Source organism: Zerene cesonia, chromosome 1 (assembly GCF_012273895.1).
Source record: "Zerene cesonia ecotype Mississippi chromosome 1, Zerene_cesonia_1.1, whole genome shotgun sequence".
In the NCBI taxonomy this organism is placed as follows: domain Eukaryota; kingdom Metazoa; phylum Arthropoda; class Insecta; order Lepidoptera; family Pieridae; genus Zerene; species Zerene cesonia.
Genome location: NC_052102.1, coordinates 8922002 through 8940580, shown reverse-complemented (window position 1 = coordinate 8940580; position 18579 = coordinate 8922002). Strand labels below are relative to the sequence as shown.

The 18579-nt window shown below is 31.6% G+C and overlaps 1 protein-coding gene across 1 annotated transcript in view; it reads right to left on the bottom strand.

Annotated features, from left to right (window-relative positions):
* Nucleotides 1–13114: 13114 nt before the first annotated feature.
* The window catches only part of LOC119829627 (homeobox protein aristaless-like), a 51782-nt gene continuing 46317 nt past the window's right edge, over nucleotides 13115–18579 (bottom strand). The window contains exons 3-5 of the mRNA XM_038352243.1: nucleotides 17809–17854; nucleotides 13978–14171; nucleotides 13115–13661 (exon numbers count right to left, since the gene is read on the bottom strand). Coding sequence (XP_038208171.1) covers nucleotides 13346–13661; nucleotides 13978–14171; nucleotides 17809–17854 — 556 coding nt within the window. The 3' untranslated portion in view covers nucleotides 13115–13345. The remainder of the gene's footprint in view (nucleotides 13662–13977; nucleotides 14172–17808; nucleotides 17855–18579) is intronic.

The window sequence follows — 18579 nt, the reverse complement described above, 5'->3', positions numbered from 1 at the left end:
TAATCGTGGCACAGTTTTCCGGTAAATTATTACGTGTGGAGAAATCTGTGTAATGGCAAATTGAGCTGCCATGTTACTGTTTAGCTACAAGGTAGTCTAAGTCAACTGTTTAGTTTATAGAAGTGTAGTGCATTAGTTACTCTTACTATTACGTTTTAAAATAAGTCACCTATTTTGTCTTAATCACATTTTTGACTTTTACGCGTAAGTTTTTGTGGTATATTTCATACATCAATTTACAAATAAAATAGTTCGCCTCGCATTCCCTAAATGTAGTTAAAATAATTAAAATACCTATAAAGTGAAAGATTTCGGATTGCAAACAATATTTACATTCAACAACCGATGGGTGGCGACGGTAATAAATTATGTATGGGATAAAACGTCCAAGATTGGCTCTTGTGCACTACGTTAATACGAAATGGAAATAAATTGTATTATTATGTGTTTATATTGTGCAAATAATGTATATAATACCTAGTACAGTTTTGACTTTCAAGCGCTTTATTACAAACGAATTTTTACAAAAAGTATTAAGCTTTATGCACAAAAATTTTGTTTAATTATTGCCAACACAATTCTAATGTTAAAAACTAGTATCAGTTATCGCAAAATTGGCAATATAAGATTTAGATTCATTAAAGTTAATGTAAATTTTTACACTCATACTAAATCCAACTTGGTAGCGTTTTTTGTAAATTCAATATTTCACTCGTATAGAGATTAATCTCCAGATATTTTGAGATATTAAACGTATAATCTATTTGTCTTATTATTATTAAAAGAAGTGATATTTAAAAAACAAATGGTCGCTTATAATTCGTTGTGTTAATATTTGAAATGAAGGTTATTTCCGACACGTTATAATATAAATTTGATAGATGCATTTTAGTAAACATCTGCCTATTGTATAAAAAAATAGCACCTGCGAATTGTAATCGATTTTATATTAATAATTCTTTAGTAGACACGTGAGGAACTAGACATCACGCTGAGAATGCGCGCACCCTATATCTGTTTTATATTTAAATTTTTGTACGGGAGTATTCTGAATATTTTCAATGTAATTTATTATTTTAGTATTTATTCATAGTCAATTTCTGTTGTTTAAGGTGAATATTGGTACGTAACCTTATCATCGATTTTGTAATGGTGTTGATAAAAACAAGGAGTTATGCTGATCTTTATAACTTGTATTGTGTATTTTTGTCATCTAAATGACGAACCAAATCTATCTCTTACCACATACTAATAAAATCTAATGTCATATGAACAAAATATAAAATAGACTTTTGATATAAAAGACACCATAATTAAAATTACATATTAATCATGTTTAAATTTATATTTGCTGTGTTATCACAGCAAATATAATTTTAAACTTATTGATTTACCAACTACGGCCTTCATATTATTTAAAAATATAAGAGATCAGAATACGCCCATGCACGTTGGTCCACTTTAATTTAAATGATAAATGTGTTTAATTCAATCAGTATGTTGCCATGTATAGTAGCCGATTATGAGATACGAAAGACAAATCGTTTTTCATTATGTTTTATTGATTTAATTTATATTGAAATTTTATAGGAATATTCAATTATTGTTGTAAGACGAATAAAAAATAAAAAAGATGTAACTATAGTAGTGCTATAGTAGTGCACTCTGTGTTATTGTTTTATCATCTTTTTAAAAGCAGCAACAACAGTCTATGAAGTTTAATATAAATATGGTTTTTGATATTGAATTAAAGTTCACTTAATATTAATTTAGATATAACTACTTACTGTTTACAAATATCACAGGATTAAAATTATTTATTTCTGCTGTTCTTGTTAACTTCAAAAACGAAAATTCGTACACATATGCTAAGCCATATCATAAATAAAAACAATAGCATGACCACGATTTGAGATATTATAGGCTCGGGTCCCAATAAATTATAGCGTTAATTATCTCGTGATCGGCGGTTCAAAGCGTTGGCCGGCGCGGGAGGCGCGGTGTTGATTTTCAGTTTATTTCATTAGATCGACGCCACGGGGCGTTCAGTCCGCCTCGATTATATAGAGTGACCATACTTGCTTACTTTATTGGGACCAGAATATATGATATTGTTTTTGCTATATTTTGTAAAATAAACAATATGGAGATATTGTTGCAAGTATTTGAGTAAAAAAATTATCCAGCTGATAGTTTATTGGAAACATATGTGGTTGGCTTTTTAAATGTAGAAGCCAGTATATCGATTTATTCGTCAAAGAAAGAACAAAAGATATGAAATAAAGAATAATAAATATCATCATAACATGTGATGAAAGCAGGTATTTTGCTCAATGAGGTATAAAATAATTAGTAACAAAAAATTAGCGAATTTGACTCGGAATTAAAAAAGGACAACAAACGGAATTAAGAAAGGAAAACAAAAAGTTCTGTCTACATTTGGTCACCCGGTCATCTGCCATAAAATTCACCTGCCCGTTTAAAAATGGTAAAATATAGTATTTATAATGAAGCGGCCTTTTCAATTTTCGGCTCGGCCCTTTATCGGCGTGACATCGGCCCTAATCACGGTCGTAGCATTTCCCTGAACGATGTTTATTTTCTATTAATACCTTTTAATAGCTTCTTTGATTGCCTTTCTTTTGGTAATTGAATTTTTGAGCGGCTCATCATATTATGGGACTTTCTATGTCAACAGTGATTATGTGTTGTGGACATTTAAAATGGTTTACGTGGGATGTTTGTTCGTTAGACGTAAAGTTTTAGTGCTTTTTATTTAATGACGTGAACTATAGGTTAAATAGTTCCAAAAGTTTTTAAGTCTACAAGGTATAATGGAGTGTAATTTCGATTATCACATGATAGTCTTTTAACCGAGATTCTTTATATACATCAATAATTAGAGTTTCAGATTTTATTTTGTATAATATAGACACACTGAACGAAACAAAAGCATGCTACATTCCACGCCGATATTATGTGCCCCAAATCGTGTCGAAGTAAGTTTGACTCACTCAAAAAGCAACTTCTAGAATAGGTCAATGAAGTTCACTTTCCACTAATTAAAACCCTACATGCGGTACCTATTTATTACTCATATTAGAAACCTATGCAAAGAATGTGCTTTTTTCATTACCGCGCATTTCTAAGAGAAATCTCTGGTCATCAAACAAACGAATGCGATTACAATAGTCCGAACAGATTGTGTGGTTGTCAATCGTGTGGATGACGACTATATTGAGGCAATAATGGCGTATCACTAACGTACTTTTTGCGCCTCTGCTATAATAACTTTCTTTCCTGGCCACTAATGTGTAAGGCTGGATGTAGATCGGACATCGTCTACATTGCATGGTATGTAAATATGATTGAATGTCTGTAAGCCTTGTCTTGTTAGGCTTAAAACGTTGGCACATGTGTTATGTAACAGATTAAAATAAATTAATGGTATAAGTATTTCATATGTATTAATAGTTGTTCATTTAAAAAAAATCAATACGTACTCAAGTAAAATTTACAATTATTCATTTATATTCATGACGTAATCACTCAAATTTTGGATTTCTAAGAACCTATTCCATGATTGTAAAAGGCAAATACTTACGTAAGTGCGTAAACCGATTGCATTTATTTCAGTTGCAGCTCAGCTCGACATGGCTAGTCGGTTTATACCTTTATGTAATATAATTTACAACCGATCATTTCTCCCGGGGTATCTCACGTTTTTGTTGATTACATTTCTCTAATATTGCATTTAAAATATATTGCATATTCTTTGATGCAAATAGACGGACCACAATCATACATATTACGATAAATAAATTACAAACAAAATTATAAATAAGTCGGCGGCTGTTAGATGCACATTATAAATAGCTTCATAGATAATAACTGTATTCGAATTGAATACAAATTGCATATTAGACATTAATGAAGGGAAATCTCACGAAATTAGCGAGGTTTTATGGTAACCAATAATATGACACATGTATGCGAAGTCCTCTTATGTGCCGACTCTACAATGTTGAGGTAAGGTAATAGTCCGGTCAATTTAGACATTTGACCCACGACAAATTCAGGGGAAGCTGAAAATTCTTAAAATTGTTTAAATTATAATTATAAACATTGTCTTAAAAGTCCCAACCGATCCCATGTAAGGAAAATATTTTAGCGGGGTAATAAGGTCCAAAAAATGAGTTTTTCGCGATTTTCTTGAAAACGGTAAGTTTTATCGCAAAATTACCCCAGACATAATTTGTAGATCAGGGAATTTCCTATAAAAAAGGTATCAATAATTTTTTCCCTAAAAGCCACCGCTTCTTTTTTCGATATAACGATGCAAAAAATTGCAAGCGTCATAAACGCACACGTTTCCACGCGCCTCTGAGGTAGTGTACTTAGCGCGTTTTTTTTAACGTGGTTTCCCCAATAGGCCTATTCCACGGGTCTGTTGTGATTAGATTTAGAAATTAATAGTTTTTTCGTCGGATTCGGAATCGTCAATCACTTCTTCTTCTTCCTCTTCTTCTTCTTCTTCTTCTTCTTCATCCTGACTATAGGTGAATTGTGTTAAAAGTGAAGCATCACATGTTTCTTCGTCAGTATTAAATGAATCCTCTGTTGTTGGTGATTCTACATTAGAACAAGACTGGCCTTGACAATTCGTACAATCCAGAGAACGAAACAGCCCAACTTTTTTGCAACCACATTTAGCATTGCATCCTTTTTTACAGTTACAAAAGATAGTGTTGAGCAATTTTTCCGGCGCAGGTGGAAGCAAAGTCTGAATTGGTTCTAATATATTATCGACCAACTTCCAACCCCAATCTGTTGGGTTTAGTTGATAACCAAGCCACACTTGAACTTGGTAGTATACCCGAAGAAGATGTTGATGAGCAGAGACTGAGGTTGGAGGAAGACAAGCTAATTGTACTTGTTTCTTATTTCGAGTATTTTTGACAAAATATGCATATCGAAACTTGTCTAAGCAGGTAGTTTTTTTAGGAGCTCCGTACATACGAAGAAGAAAGTGAATTCCGTTGGTAATAACTTCTTCTGGAGTTGAATTACATTTTTTAAAAAGTTTCATTATACCTGATATTCTCAGAATAATACTCATGAGTATTTTATATTTTAAATGTAACTTAAAATCACCGACAGAAACATATTCTTACTTACATTACAGCTACAGAAAGTATATGGGTGAGGTACTTGGGCATATTATGACGCTCGCAATTTTTTGCATCGTTATATCTCAGAATCGGTGGCTTTTAGGGAAAAAATTATTGATACCTTTTTTATAGGAAATTCTCTGATCTACAAATTATGTCTCGGGTAATTTTGCGATAAAACTTACCGTTTTCAAGAAAATCGCGAAAAACTCATTTTTTGGACCTTATTACCCCGCTAAATTTTTTTCCTTACATGGGATAGATTGGGACTTTTAAGACAATGTTTATAATTATAATTTAAACAATTGTAAGAATTTTCAGCTTCCCCTGAATTTGTCGTGGGTTTACTGATTTTTTGGTCTAATTTGACCGGACTAAAAGGATTTCCTGGCCATCATTATGCTTGTGTAAACACACACATACATTAATATAAATAACATATTTCGTGTTAAAAGATCTTCGTATCTAATGACAGACCAGGTGTTGCTTGAAAAATCCAGCTGTACTTTACAACAGCTGGAGTATATGATTTATTTTTAAGTCTCGCAAAAATAACGATGCAGAATTGCAGTTACCATACGTAGAGTATACATGGTATTATCTGGAAATAAGACGCTTTTAAGAAGCAAATTTAAGATGCTTTTAAACGTGTAGAGATTTAGCTACGTTACGGAATACCTAAAAGGTGTAAAGATTCGGATAGGCGAAAAAAATATGATAGATGCATCTCAGATTCGTTTCATATACAGTTTTTCTTTACGAAAAATGATATATATTATATATTTTCTTTTTTTGTATGAGCAAAAACGAGATTTTATATTCTGCTTATTAATCAAAACTTCTCAGTTTAAAACCTTGGCGTACATGGCAAATGTATATATGAATATTCTAGCTAAATATCGATTTTCTTATTGATATAGCTAAATCTTAACAAAAAAGTATTAGTATAGTATTTATGTTATCTGTGGTATTAGTTGTTGCTTGCAAAAATCGTAGATTTTGCTACCTTTTCCAATGAATTGAACCTTGATCTCAGCTGGAGATATAATAAAATCAACAATTAATTATCCGCCCACTCAACCGTAGTAATTAGGTTAGGCATAAAAACTGTAATCAGAAAATTTGTGTAAGGAGTAAAGACGTCAGACCTGGGTATACCTATTATAGTGATAGATGGGTAACACGAAAAATGTTTGTTCCAAAGATATGGATAATATAGTTAACAAAATGACTGTCAGATTAAATGGTAGGGCAGTCGTAGTTTCGAATAAAACTTTTTATTTAAGTATTTATTTGATTATTTAACTATTAGTGATTTTTACGTTTGATTCCGGGACACTTTCATTTAAAAAACAATTATAAGTGTAATATAGAAAGTTGAGTAAAGTAAAACTGTCCCCGAATCTGTAACTTTGATTTTAAAATACTATACATTCTATAAATAATTTTTTCATCACAAAGTTGAATTCCATATTTCACAGAGTACTTTTATACCAATACAAACCAGTTCGTTAACTAGTCTGTGACCTTAATAATATTAATATGTAATTAGCACAATCTAGAATAACTTATTTACTAATATTCGTAACTATCGAAAGCGGGGAAGGACAGGTTTTTGCTGTAAGCACACGATAGTTATTTGTGATATTTAACATACTGTAAATAAGCACTTCAAAGCAATAAAAAATAGACAAACATCACGCTACGGATCTCTCAAATGCTACCCATCGAGTTAAGCTCATTTGTTACTGTTTAAAATGTTTTTTGTTTAAATAATAATCGCCGCTTTAATATGAGAAATGATATCCAATTTATTATTCCAATTTACGACTCAAAGCGTGTTTGAATAGACGTGTGATTTATGAAAGGGTGGCGCGTAGATTATAAGAAAATTAGTTTATCGAAATATAACTGATTTCATTTGTTACCCTTTGAATGCTTTTAGAGACCTCTTGATGTTTCTCTTTTTGTTCTGAATATATAGACTATTATTAAAAATAACAATTTAACGTATAGTTTTGTTATGGGACGCTTTATCTTCAATTAATATATGTATCAGTAATTGTAATTGCGTCTACATCGTCCTATCTCCATATTAATTGATTTTTGCAAAAAAATTAGAAACTACTATTGTTTTTGCATTTTGCACTCATAGATTGATATAACGTTTAATTAATTTAAATACTGTCATATTAATTAACTTTACAAATGTAGGTATATTTTTTAGGTTATAATAATGTGACTCTATTATACTGCTTTATTGTTACTTGGTTAAATAATATGCTCAGAAATAATTTGCATATAAATTAATTTCAGAAAGTTATGTCAATATTACTTGCTATATAATACGTTTAATATATTATCTGTGTCTGTCACGTAGAATCTGTATTCGTTATTCCTACACTTTCAACTTAAAAATGTTAATTCTAATTTCCTGACTAAAAATTTCTAATGACCAAAAACAATTTTCCAATTTACTTTTACTTGAGCTCCGCCGCGCTCTTCACTGGCTTTAGATAAATCATTGTGGCGCTTCTTGATGTTTATTAGATGTAACTGTGATTGATTGATTGTACAGACAGACGGACGGTCGGTACGCGGGTATGCGTAATACGGGTATAGGTACATTTGTTGGAAAGCTGGTTCGAGGCTTAGGAGTTATTAATTCATGATTTAATTATCTATTCGTGGATTTGTTTAAATCGATCTTATGTACAGTCTTAGAAGTGTATTTTCTCTGTTATTGGTGTAATTAGACCCTCGATAATAGAAGTTTTGGCTTAGTGGTTAGAACCTCGGACTTGACACGACTTAAGTCAAACAGTCGAGGGTTCGAGGCGGGACAGGCGTGTAACAAATTAATAGACTTCAATTTATCTGCACATTTCACTTCGTTCAGTTTCATTTCATTCAGTTTTATTCACATCACCACTGCTCTAAACGGTAAAGGAAAATATCATGAGATAACCGGCATGATGGAAAATCAAAAGGTCGAGGACATGTGACATCTGCCAACGTACACACGGTCAGCATGGTGGATTAATTATTCAGCCCTCATCCCAAGGTCCATGAAGCCGAAGCCGAAGGCCCATGTCTCTGCAGTGGTATTATACGGTAATAGTGTGTAAACAGTGGCTACTTAACAATAGGTATTTTGGGGTATTGAATTACATAAAGTGCGTTTGAATAAATGAAGTTAATTTTTATAAAATAAATGAACCTATTTTTATGATATGGAACGACACTTGCAATCTAATCTCATTAATAAGTGATTAAACAATTTAGTTCATTATTTAACAGTATTAAAAGCAAACTTAAATTGGTTTTAAACGTAAAATAATTATCTATTCATACAAAATCGATTTTATAATTTCTTGTTATAGGGACTTTCCATAATCCAGGATCAAATAAATACGAGAAGGAAATAAGAACAAAAAGTGAAATTGTATAGAACTATGCAATTAATAATGTTAATAATTATTACGAATAGATATAACAATGCAAAACTCGTTAAAATTTATAGTGGTACTAAATCTTTCACGCTCATAATAGGTTAATCGATCTCTCGAATCAGTCGATAACTATCGAGTAATTTATTTTAACAAAGCCAGTTAGGCGTTTAACTCGAAATTTGGCGTAAAATGCGAAATTTAAATAAATACCGTGTGAATTTAATCGCTTCATTGGGTATTATATTTTTAATAGAGATAATTTTCTCTTCAACTTTCTTCGAAAAGGAAACACTCGTTATGCAAAATTGTATGTGACATTTTGTTATTTTGTTTTGAATTTTTCGTAACTCAACTTCAACTGGCTTCATACTATAACAAGTAAATTTAGTTGTATGTAATGTCTTTTGCTTGTTTTGTTATATGTTCGATCACGTATTTTTACGAATAAATTTATTTTCCTCAATTTGAAGGAACAGGATCTAATTTCAGTACTTTCCAATACTAAATGTCAATATGTAATTTTAACTTTTGTTGGAATTGATATTTTATGAAACATCAATCTACAAACCAGTGATTTCGCTACGTTTTTATTATATCTGTATTGGACAATTTATTAGTTGCTCGTAACTTCACAATAGACCACCCCATTTGTGACTATGAATGCAGTTCGTTTTTTGCTTTCACTTTTAGAAACGTCAGGAGTCACGACTCACGTTACACGAAGCGTTGCCAATTACCCGTGTTTATCGATCAAAGGGTAAATCATAAATAACCGATGTTTCATCTTGTTGGGGATATCGATTAATTATTCGAAATGATAACCGCTGGGCGGGGCAACACTAACCATACCCGTTTTAACTTTCATTCCGCCTCCACGTAGCCTCTTAACTCCTGGTCTTAAATGGTATCCGACGTTGTTAATTATAATTGCTGTTTTTATGTTATTATCAGTAAATATCCAAATTTAATTTAAGAGGAATGCATGAATAAATCAACGTTTTAATAGCCAAAAAAAAATTAATCGTTGTGAAGAATATCTACAATTTATTATTTGACCGCTTTGTGCGGCTCCAATGTACGGTTGAAATGAACGTGGATCAGATATGGTAGAATCAATCGGTATCTGTGTTTAATTCATTAGCTATGCTGACATATATCTTCAATTATATAGGTTAAACGAATTCGTGATAAATGTTAAATCTCAATGTTTTAGTGCCTTCGCTTATCGTAAATTTGTATGAAATCTAGCATAAAGATAGACTACTTTGTACATTTAAACGGGATACTTCTGAAATCCCTAAGGACAATAGCGAAACATTCTAAAAACAATGTTACGTAGTTTATTATTTCATTAAAATTCGCCATAAACATTCCTCTCCTAACATATTACAAAAACAAAATTGACGTTTCAGATACCACCTGTTTAATTATAAATCAAATAGCCTCAGAGTTAATTAGAAGTCTTAGCTTCAGCCGCGCCTGTTTCACACGACCATCAAGGCATTAAAAAACATAAAATAGTTATTTTAGCTCAAAATTTATAATTAGATTTGGCGAACACACGCCTACGGCTTACCGCAGACCGTGCTCAAGGTGTGAGCTTTACGCTTATCTGCTTCTTGTTAGTTATTTATAGTATAGTTACAGATAACACAATACTATAATAGTAGGACAGTATTAAATTCCAATTATATAAACGAAGATTTAGTTCTCTAATAAATCTAAATTAAAAAAAATATATGTATAATATCTACATAAGTTGTAAAAGTATGCTAAATATGTTTCTATACGTAGTTACCTATTATATACATTGTATGCGGATCATTTTGATTATGTAAGAATAGAAAGTAAAGGTCTGTTAATAAAAGGAATATGCATAGAAATTTTTTTTTTTTTGCAGTTTATTTAGGGATTCCTTATTAATTACCAGCTAAAATAATATGATGTCAGGATAGCTTTAAGTAGATAATGTCTTACATTTTATTCTAGTATTTTGAGGTTATAAATATAAATTTATATGAAAGTTTTATTATTCGAATATTGCCATATATTAGGACGGCATAAATAAATGGAGATTTCTCATGACTTGTACCACATTCAAACCGTAGCCAGAGGGCGGACCCTGCAGATAACTTGGTCAGGATAAAAAACTTCATTTCAATAAAAATTAACTGCTTATTTATTTGTTTTATAAATTCCTAATCACACACATATTGTTGTTTTCAGTATAAACGAATCAAGTTTTTAAACCATCCACAAATTTAATACAATTTTCATTTTAATTTCATTCTCCACACACTAAGTAACTAGGTATTTCTGATTAATTTATCATGCTCACATAAAAGTATATAGAATCAATTTGAATCACAACTATTTCTCATTAAAATCGTTAGCTTAAAGCAACATTATAATTGAATTTTAGATTAATAACTCTTTTGAAATCAATCGGACCCACGCTCTTCCCACGAAGCGATGATCTCGCGTAATTGAATTTCTTATTGGATTACATTTTAATTAGAAGTGATTATGTTATTAATGAGTGTCATAGATATTGTATTGTCTATGCGTGAGCCGTGATGGATAGAACCCCGCGAACGGTGAGTTACTGTGGCCTTACCGCTGGTCTGTGATTGATCACTGCCCTGGGGCGTTTGATGATCGCCGAAATTGCTTCGTGGACAGGGCTGGATTTAACCTGTAGAGACTTTCAACTTTCTACTGTGCTTCGATTCATTTTTCATAAGCAAGATGAATAAAAAAGCAAGTAACAAAAATAGACTACTATTAAATTAAAGTTTAAATTTTGTTTTCAACTAATTTCTAAAAAAAAGAAATCATGGCACAAGTATAAATTCTTTCATAATTTATAAATACCAAAAGTATTTAAAAATAAATTTTCAGGTGTAAATCGAATGTTGTTTCAACATTTAAAAATGCGTATTTTTTAAATATCCTAACCAAACTGATTAAATCTACATCGCAAGTTTCTTAGAATTAAAAGAGTACTGTTACGTGTAAATATAATTTATGGTGTATTCGTAAATTTTTGTAGTTTTTTTGTGAAGACATTGTTTGATCCGAAAGCAAATAAAACTTATGCAGGATTTTTCTTCTTACTCTACGATAACTTAAGGTGGCAACAAAAAACAGTTCTCAATAATTTTAACAGATAACACTATTCTAATTTCATTCGAATCAAACTACAGTTTAATAGCGACAAATACTAAACATATATTTAAGAAAAATTAATTTATACATAAAACTAGACTAAAGCCGGCTCTGGCTGCTTCTCCCTTTAATTACAATTTAGTGAGGTCTCGAAAAGTTAATAGCTCGTCCAGATCACATTCAAATCAATGAAGTAGTTATGTAAATGATGAAATCGGATCAGTTCGGTAACATTTATCTTATACTACGCAGTAAAAACGCTCCAGTTTGTACTAATACATATGTAGTTATATTTTATTGTGCACACTTTTTTACCCATCCTTTTTACACACTTTGTTTATGTTTGTTATCTCACTTACGATTGGTTGCTTGGAAGAGATCAGTTACAAGTGATAAGACCGCCGTCTGTGCTGTTTTTCATTTCATTCTCAATATGATTTTTAAGGAGTTGTATGTATGTAACGTTGAGAATAAATAAAATAAATTTGTACGTGACAATAATGTTTATTATCTACTAATAATATTGAAAATGTGTAACTAAATCTGTCTGTTCTTCGATCTTCGAGTTGGATAAAGTTACAGTTGGAACAGATAGAGCTTAAGACCCGAAAACGACAAAGGATAATTTTTAAAGATCCACTATGTTTTGAAACCTCGGGCCAGAGCATTCTCCTTTGATTACGCGGGTGAAGCACTAGACCGAAAGCTAGTATAATAAAAAGCAATTTTCAATTTAATAATTTCAGATAATTTCTAGGTTTCACTTCAATTTTACCAAAAATCGCAGCAAACAGTTTATGTATACGAAATTAATAGTTTGAAGGAATAAAACTCGTATCTATTTCAAATAAAAGACACAAAAAGCTTTAAATTTTTTATTTCATACGTTTTAATGTATTTCATATAAAATAGAAAACAAGACCATTTTTACACATAGTTTGTAACGTTTTACCATTTCGGAAACTCATGCGTTTCTTTGGTGCAAATATATGAAACTCACAATAAATACATTGGAAAATCAATTTAATATGAAATGATCCCTACAAAATATCAATGGTCCACAATACAATACAATTGTAATTAGTCTAAACAAATAAACCATTGTCTCTCCCTTACATCTAATTATATACATCTATGTTAAAACTAGAATAAATAACAGTAAGGCAAATAACTGGACGGATGAAGTAACTACATTAATTTTCTTATAATATAAAACATCAATTTGTATACGACGCGGCTTACACACTTGATAACTAATGATTTAATTTCGAAGTAAATACATCCTCAATTTATCACAAATAACAAAAATACAAAAACATATAAGTTCTATTCGAAAACAAACATGGTTAAATACTGAAAGAAATTGGTCCCGCCATTAATGTAGACAACACAAATGTAACGAAGGCACAAATGAGGACCGACAAATAACCTATTGAAAATTCAAACTGTGTAAACCGTCGTCTATGTGCAGTCACCATATAAAATACCAAACAGCCCCAGATCACGTGTGTCCACCGAACAAACAAACAAAACCATTAGCTAATTGTACAAAGTTCAACTGATCATGTCAGTGTGGTGTCTCTGCCTCAGCATTTCGAGTCTTAACTCGTGTTCTCTCGCCGCCATTCGCAAGGCTGCTATACTAGAGCTCCTGCGTTCTACCTCTGGCGGATTGGGGGGGGATTCGCTACCGGGGGATATGGGGGGCGACACGGGGGGAGGTTCTGGTGAATGGCGAGGGGGAGCGGATAGCCCGGCTAGCAGGGAATGGAATGGGGGAGAGGATGTGTACATGGGAGCGGTGAATAAGGGAGGTCGGGAGAGAGGCGCACTAAGGTACTGCGTGCCGATCACTGGTGTTCCCGTGTAACTGTTGAGAAAAATGTTTACATTTATTATTATTGATCATACATTAATTAGGTTTAAAAACTGAACTTTTGCCTTCCGAATTCGTCTTAGATTTTATTTACTTAATACCCTTTGATTAAATATTCAATAACCATATTTATGGTGATTAAACTATACATTTAACCGTGACGAATTTCATTACAATCAAATTATATTTATATTAATGATTCAAGATTATTAATGATTGAAATGACTGCAGACGTTTTCTGTACATTCATGATTTTAATTTATGTATTTCGTATATTATAAGCCACTTATTTATTCAAGAAAAAACTTACCGAAAAGAAGCCAAAGCATTGGCATCAAATGGTTTTCTGAAGCCAAAGCTAAGCTGCGAGAAGGGATTAGGCATGGAGGCGACTACAGAGGGCGGTGGGGCTGCAGCACCCCCCAAGTACGGGTTGTAGGGGTGAGCTTGTGGTCCCACTTTCTCCTGCTTTCGCCATTTCGCGCGTCTGTTTTGAAACCAGACCTGTAAAAAGGAAGAGAGTGGATTTAGTTTTCTGATTCCTTTTTTTTAAATCTACAACATAGTAGTTGTAGTGTATTTTGTTAAGTTTATTCCAGAATAGCCAATTTTATACGTTTTTTTTTTTATTTTTTGATGCATTTTAAGCAGTTACAGTCAATTCTCATATCAGTATAATATAATTTGTTTTATAAATCATATCTGTCAATCGTGTTTCACATGAATTAAATATGAGGACTGATTGTGGATTTAGTATGTGTTATATAAATTTCATAAGAAATTATTTATATCTTAAATTATTCTATACCGTCTACACAAAGCATTTTGAGGCACATGGCCAATCCACTTAAACGCATTACGAGTTTTTATCCGTTTGATCCGGTTTAATTTCTTACTCATTCTGAATGTAGGAAACAAAAACTACTGGAATTATTAAGCTTAATGAACGATCAGTAGAGCCCCCCGTTGATTGATTTTGCGATGCATTCGAGTTTAACAATCATTTACGGCCTACCGCCGTGTTTCGAATTCCAGCTTCAGTTTTTTTAAGAATTTATAAACTCATAATTTATAATACAATCATTTTCAGCCTGCAATTGAAATGAAACACGCAAAAACATGAAAGACTATTTATGTAACAATTGCCGAGAGCGAGCTTTTTCTCAATTCGTTCCTTCATGTTACCGTAAATAATAATTCTAGCATAATTTATAATAATTAGATTAATTAATACGACATATTATTCAGACCTACAGTCCAACGCCATGTTTTTCCAGAATAAATGAATTTAAGCGTGCCTAGGTCACATAGCTCAATAGAGTTTAAATGTAAATACAATAGAAATGATAACGAAACTTTTTACTGAACTTTGAAGGTTACATTACAACCTCGAATATACAGTAAATGCATCGTGCTAAGTACACTCCTGTTTTAAACATGAGTTTTGTTGTTGCAAAAAGTGGCAGACATCATGCCGTAATCATTATGTAAAATTTCATTTTATGGTGATTTAAATTAATTCACTTATGATGAATGTGCAAGTGTAAAAAATTCAGTACGTTTCTTTAAATGTCGACATAATTGATGCTATGTGGGGGAGCCGTGCGTTCGGCATTCTTGGGCTCTTGGTTTAGTTTAGTTTGTTACAATTGGTACAGAGATATTGTTTAGATATTGGTAATGCGTTATTAATGTATTTTTAGGTTAAACGAGGGTAAAGGGTATTTCCGTTCTTACTATCCCTGTTCTTTTTTAAATTTTTTTCTATGAAAATATCAGACGTATTGGGTGGTTTGTTCCATCCCATTAGACTCAATGTTCTTGTGTTTTGTACTTAGCAAATTATTTTGCGATTAATGTATATATATATACATGCATGGAGTTAAATATTGCTTGAAATAAAATTTATTTTCTTATTTTAACACATTTACAATATATTTAACAAACCACAGAATAAAAAAAAAATTAACTCTGCTGTAAGAAAACTAATACCAGTCCCGCAATATCTGAAGTCATGGTCACCATCGGTCTATAGTTACGAATAGTTAGTTTTTCAAGAGTCGGTGAATTTTAACGGCTCAATTTTGTACCGAGCATTTTTGAAATAAAGTCGGTTTTGGAACGCCGTTAATAACTTCATTATCGCGAGCTGCGTAAGTGTGTGTGTGCTGCGAATTAATTTCTCAAAATATGTAGCGTTTCTTTGAAATAATAACCGATTGTGAGCTGCTATAATTGTTTCAATTAAAGTGGTTTAGCAGATCTTTAGTTTCGTTTGATGAGTACCAATTAGTGCGATTTCTATTTGTTGGTAACTTAAAAAGTGTTTATGATTTTAACAAACGGGATAAATTGTTTTTTTAATAACGTTAAATGGTTTTGTTCCGGGATCGTATCGTATCGATGGTTGAAGTTAATAAAAGATAATTAATAAATAATGCACATATTGCAAGCAATTGTGTAGTTAGCAGCAGTTCTCCCTTATTTTCAATTTAATAAAAAAACATCTAAGCGTGTTGAACAAGGCAATTAACCAAAGTTTAATTTTTTATCGAACTCCATGGCATAGAAAATAATACATAACCGTATTTGTAGCAGTAATGATAAAAACATTACGAGGGCGACATAAATTTATTACGCGTTATCAAATTTTAATGTTTCATTTTCTGTCCGTACTCCGTACAGCCTGCAGTATCTCTCTAATTTATTGCCGTGGATAGTGGACCAATTAGGTTTGCGTTCAATATATTTGAAGTCTGTGGGTAGGAAATAGTATTGGTATTGTTTTTATAGTAAAGTTCATAGTTATGATGAAAAATGTTATTTTTTATGAAAAATATAAAGAAACTTATCATCAATTACACTTGAATAACGTTCATAGATGATTAAACTTGTTTGTCTTTGAACAGAAACTAGCATAGAAAGGATTAAACTAACTTTAAGAGGGAAGTGCGTTCAACAGAAATAAGAATATCATTGAAATATGTAGCGAAGTTTTTTTATTGCTGTGTGTATAGTTTGAGAACAATGTCAGAATAAAGATGCATCAAAATCAACTGAGTTACGCCAATAAAATATGCTATAAGCATCATGCTGTATGCAGAGAATGATATATTATAAGCATATGTAGTTTTTAAGAATGTAGGTAACCTACAAGAGCGGTGAATATAAAAATCAAAAGTGTTTTTTTAGTTAAAAACTGTATTCCATTGTGGCATATCGGAGAGAAAATTTTGGTATTTATTTCACTGATATATTTTATTTACGTACACGTAGATTCATTCTGTGGCTTTTTTGTTAGTCTCTCAGACACACGGAGCTCGGTTCTAAAAATAGAACATTGTTTGGTAATTAATATAAGGAAATCGAACATACTTAATATGTTTAGAAATTGAATATGATTGCGAAAAAAACCGAGTTCCGCTGTTTGTAATAATATGGCGGTCTTATTAGAATAAATGTAATTAGTTTTTGCATTGATAAACGTAATTGCATAGTGTTTAATTGAAAAACTTATTGGAGCGTCAAATAATTTCCGTGAAAACAGTATAGATCACAATAATCATAGTTTTTTATATTTTCTTATGTCTACAGACATAATCAAGTCTGGAGGTCTGTCCTTCATTCGTCTTTCATTAGTATTTGAATAATAATATATTTAAATTGTAATTGTACATTTTTTTCTTCTTTAATCAATAGATATTAATTTTAATGATAGTCTACATTTGTGGCTTCATTTAACATTGCTGTAAAGCTGAAATATCATAGAATCAAAAAGTTCGAAATGTAGTACATTCCTAAAATCTATTTGAGGACCGAGTAGTGCTACTATACCGAGACGATTGTCTATATTCTGACAGGATTTTGCTCTTAAAGTTGGATAAATAGAAGGCGATTTGACGGTAACGGATTTAAGGAAACATGACTTTTAGAAATAAGTCTTACAGAAAGAAAAAAGAGATTTAATTTATACTTATATATGACCTAATTCTTTATTTTTTAAAGAACAATCTCGTTGTAACTTGCAAAACCGTTGTGAGGGAGATAAATAAATATGTTATTATACAGATACATATCCAAGGGTCTTCTAAAGCGCATATTCCAATAACAAATGTCATATGAGTATAAAATGATAAATTACCTGTATTCTTGCTTCTGTGAGACCGATCTTCATAGCCAGTTCTTCTCTGTAACAACGTAAAAATCTTCATAATTCACATTCAAACGAAATATAATTGACCGAGTTATAGAGCATAAATAATAATTCTAAATAGACAAGATTCTATGAAAGGATCATTGACATGTGAATCTAGTGATTCCAGATAAGCGAAATATTTTTTAGACTTAAATAGATTTGGGCCGGTTGACACCAGACAAGATACCACATATGTGTTCACGATGCCTTGCCAATACATTCCTTTAATTCCGTCAACAATCTTTTCCTTTTTCTTTTCTCTTTGGTACACATGCGAGCATCGCATTTGCAGAGGTCCTACACATATTCATGGGAGGTAGAGGTGCAGTACAGACAAAAACAAAACAGATTCACATACCATCACTAGACCTATCTTAGATGCCTGTTATGATAATATATAAAAAACCCTTGGTTCTATGCCGTAATTCAATTTAAATATTCCTTCTTATAAGTTGTGTAGGAAGCTCTTGTGCAGCCTTTTATGTAAATAAGTATGTAGCTATTTAATTATCAACCGCGTGCTTATAACCAATTAAATAGTTTATTAAGAGTATAAAAAAATGTTTTTCTTAAACCTTCTCATATTAAAGTGGCGTGATGTGGCTTTAATAAAAACAAGGGTCTGTCACATAGAATTAACTATGATATGATGATCGTTTGTTTAATGCTTATGGTTATTCAATGATGTTTTTGTATACTTCAGGTACCTATATATTA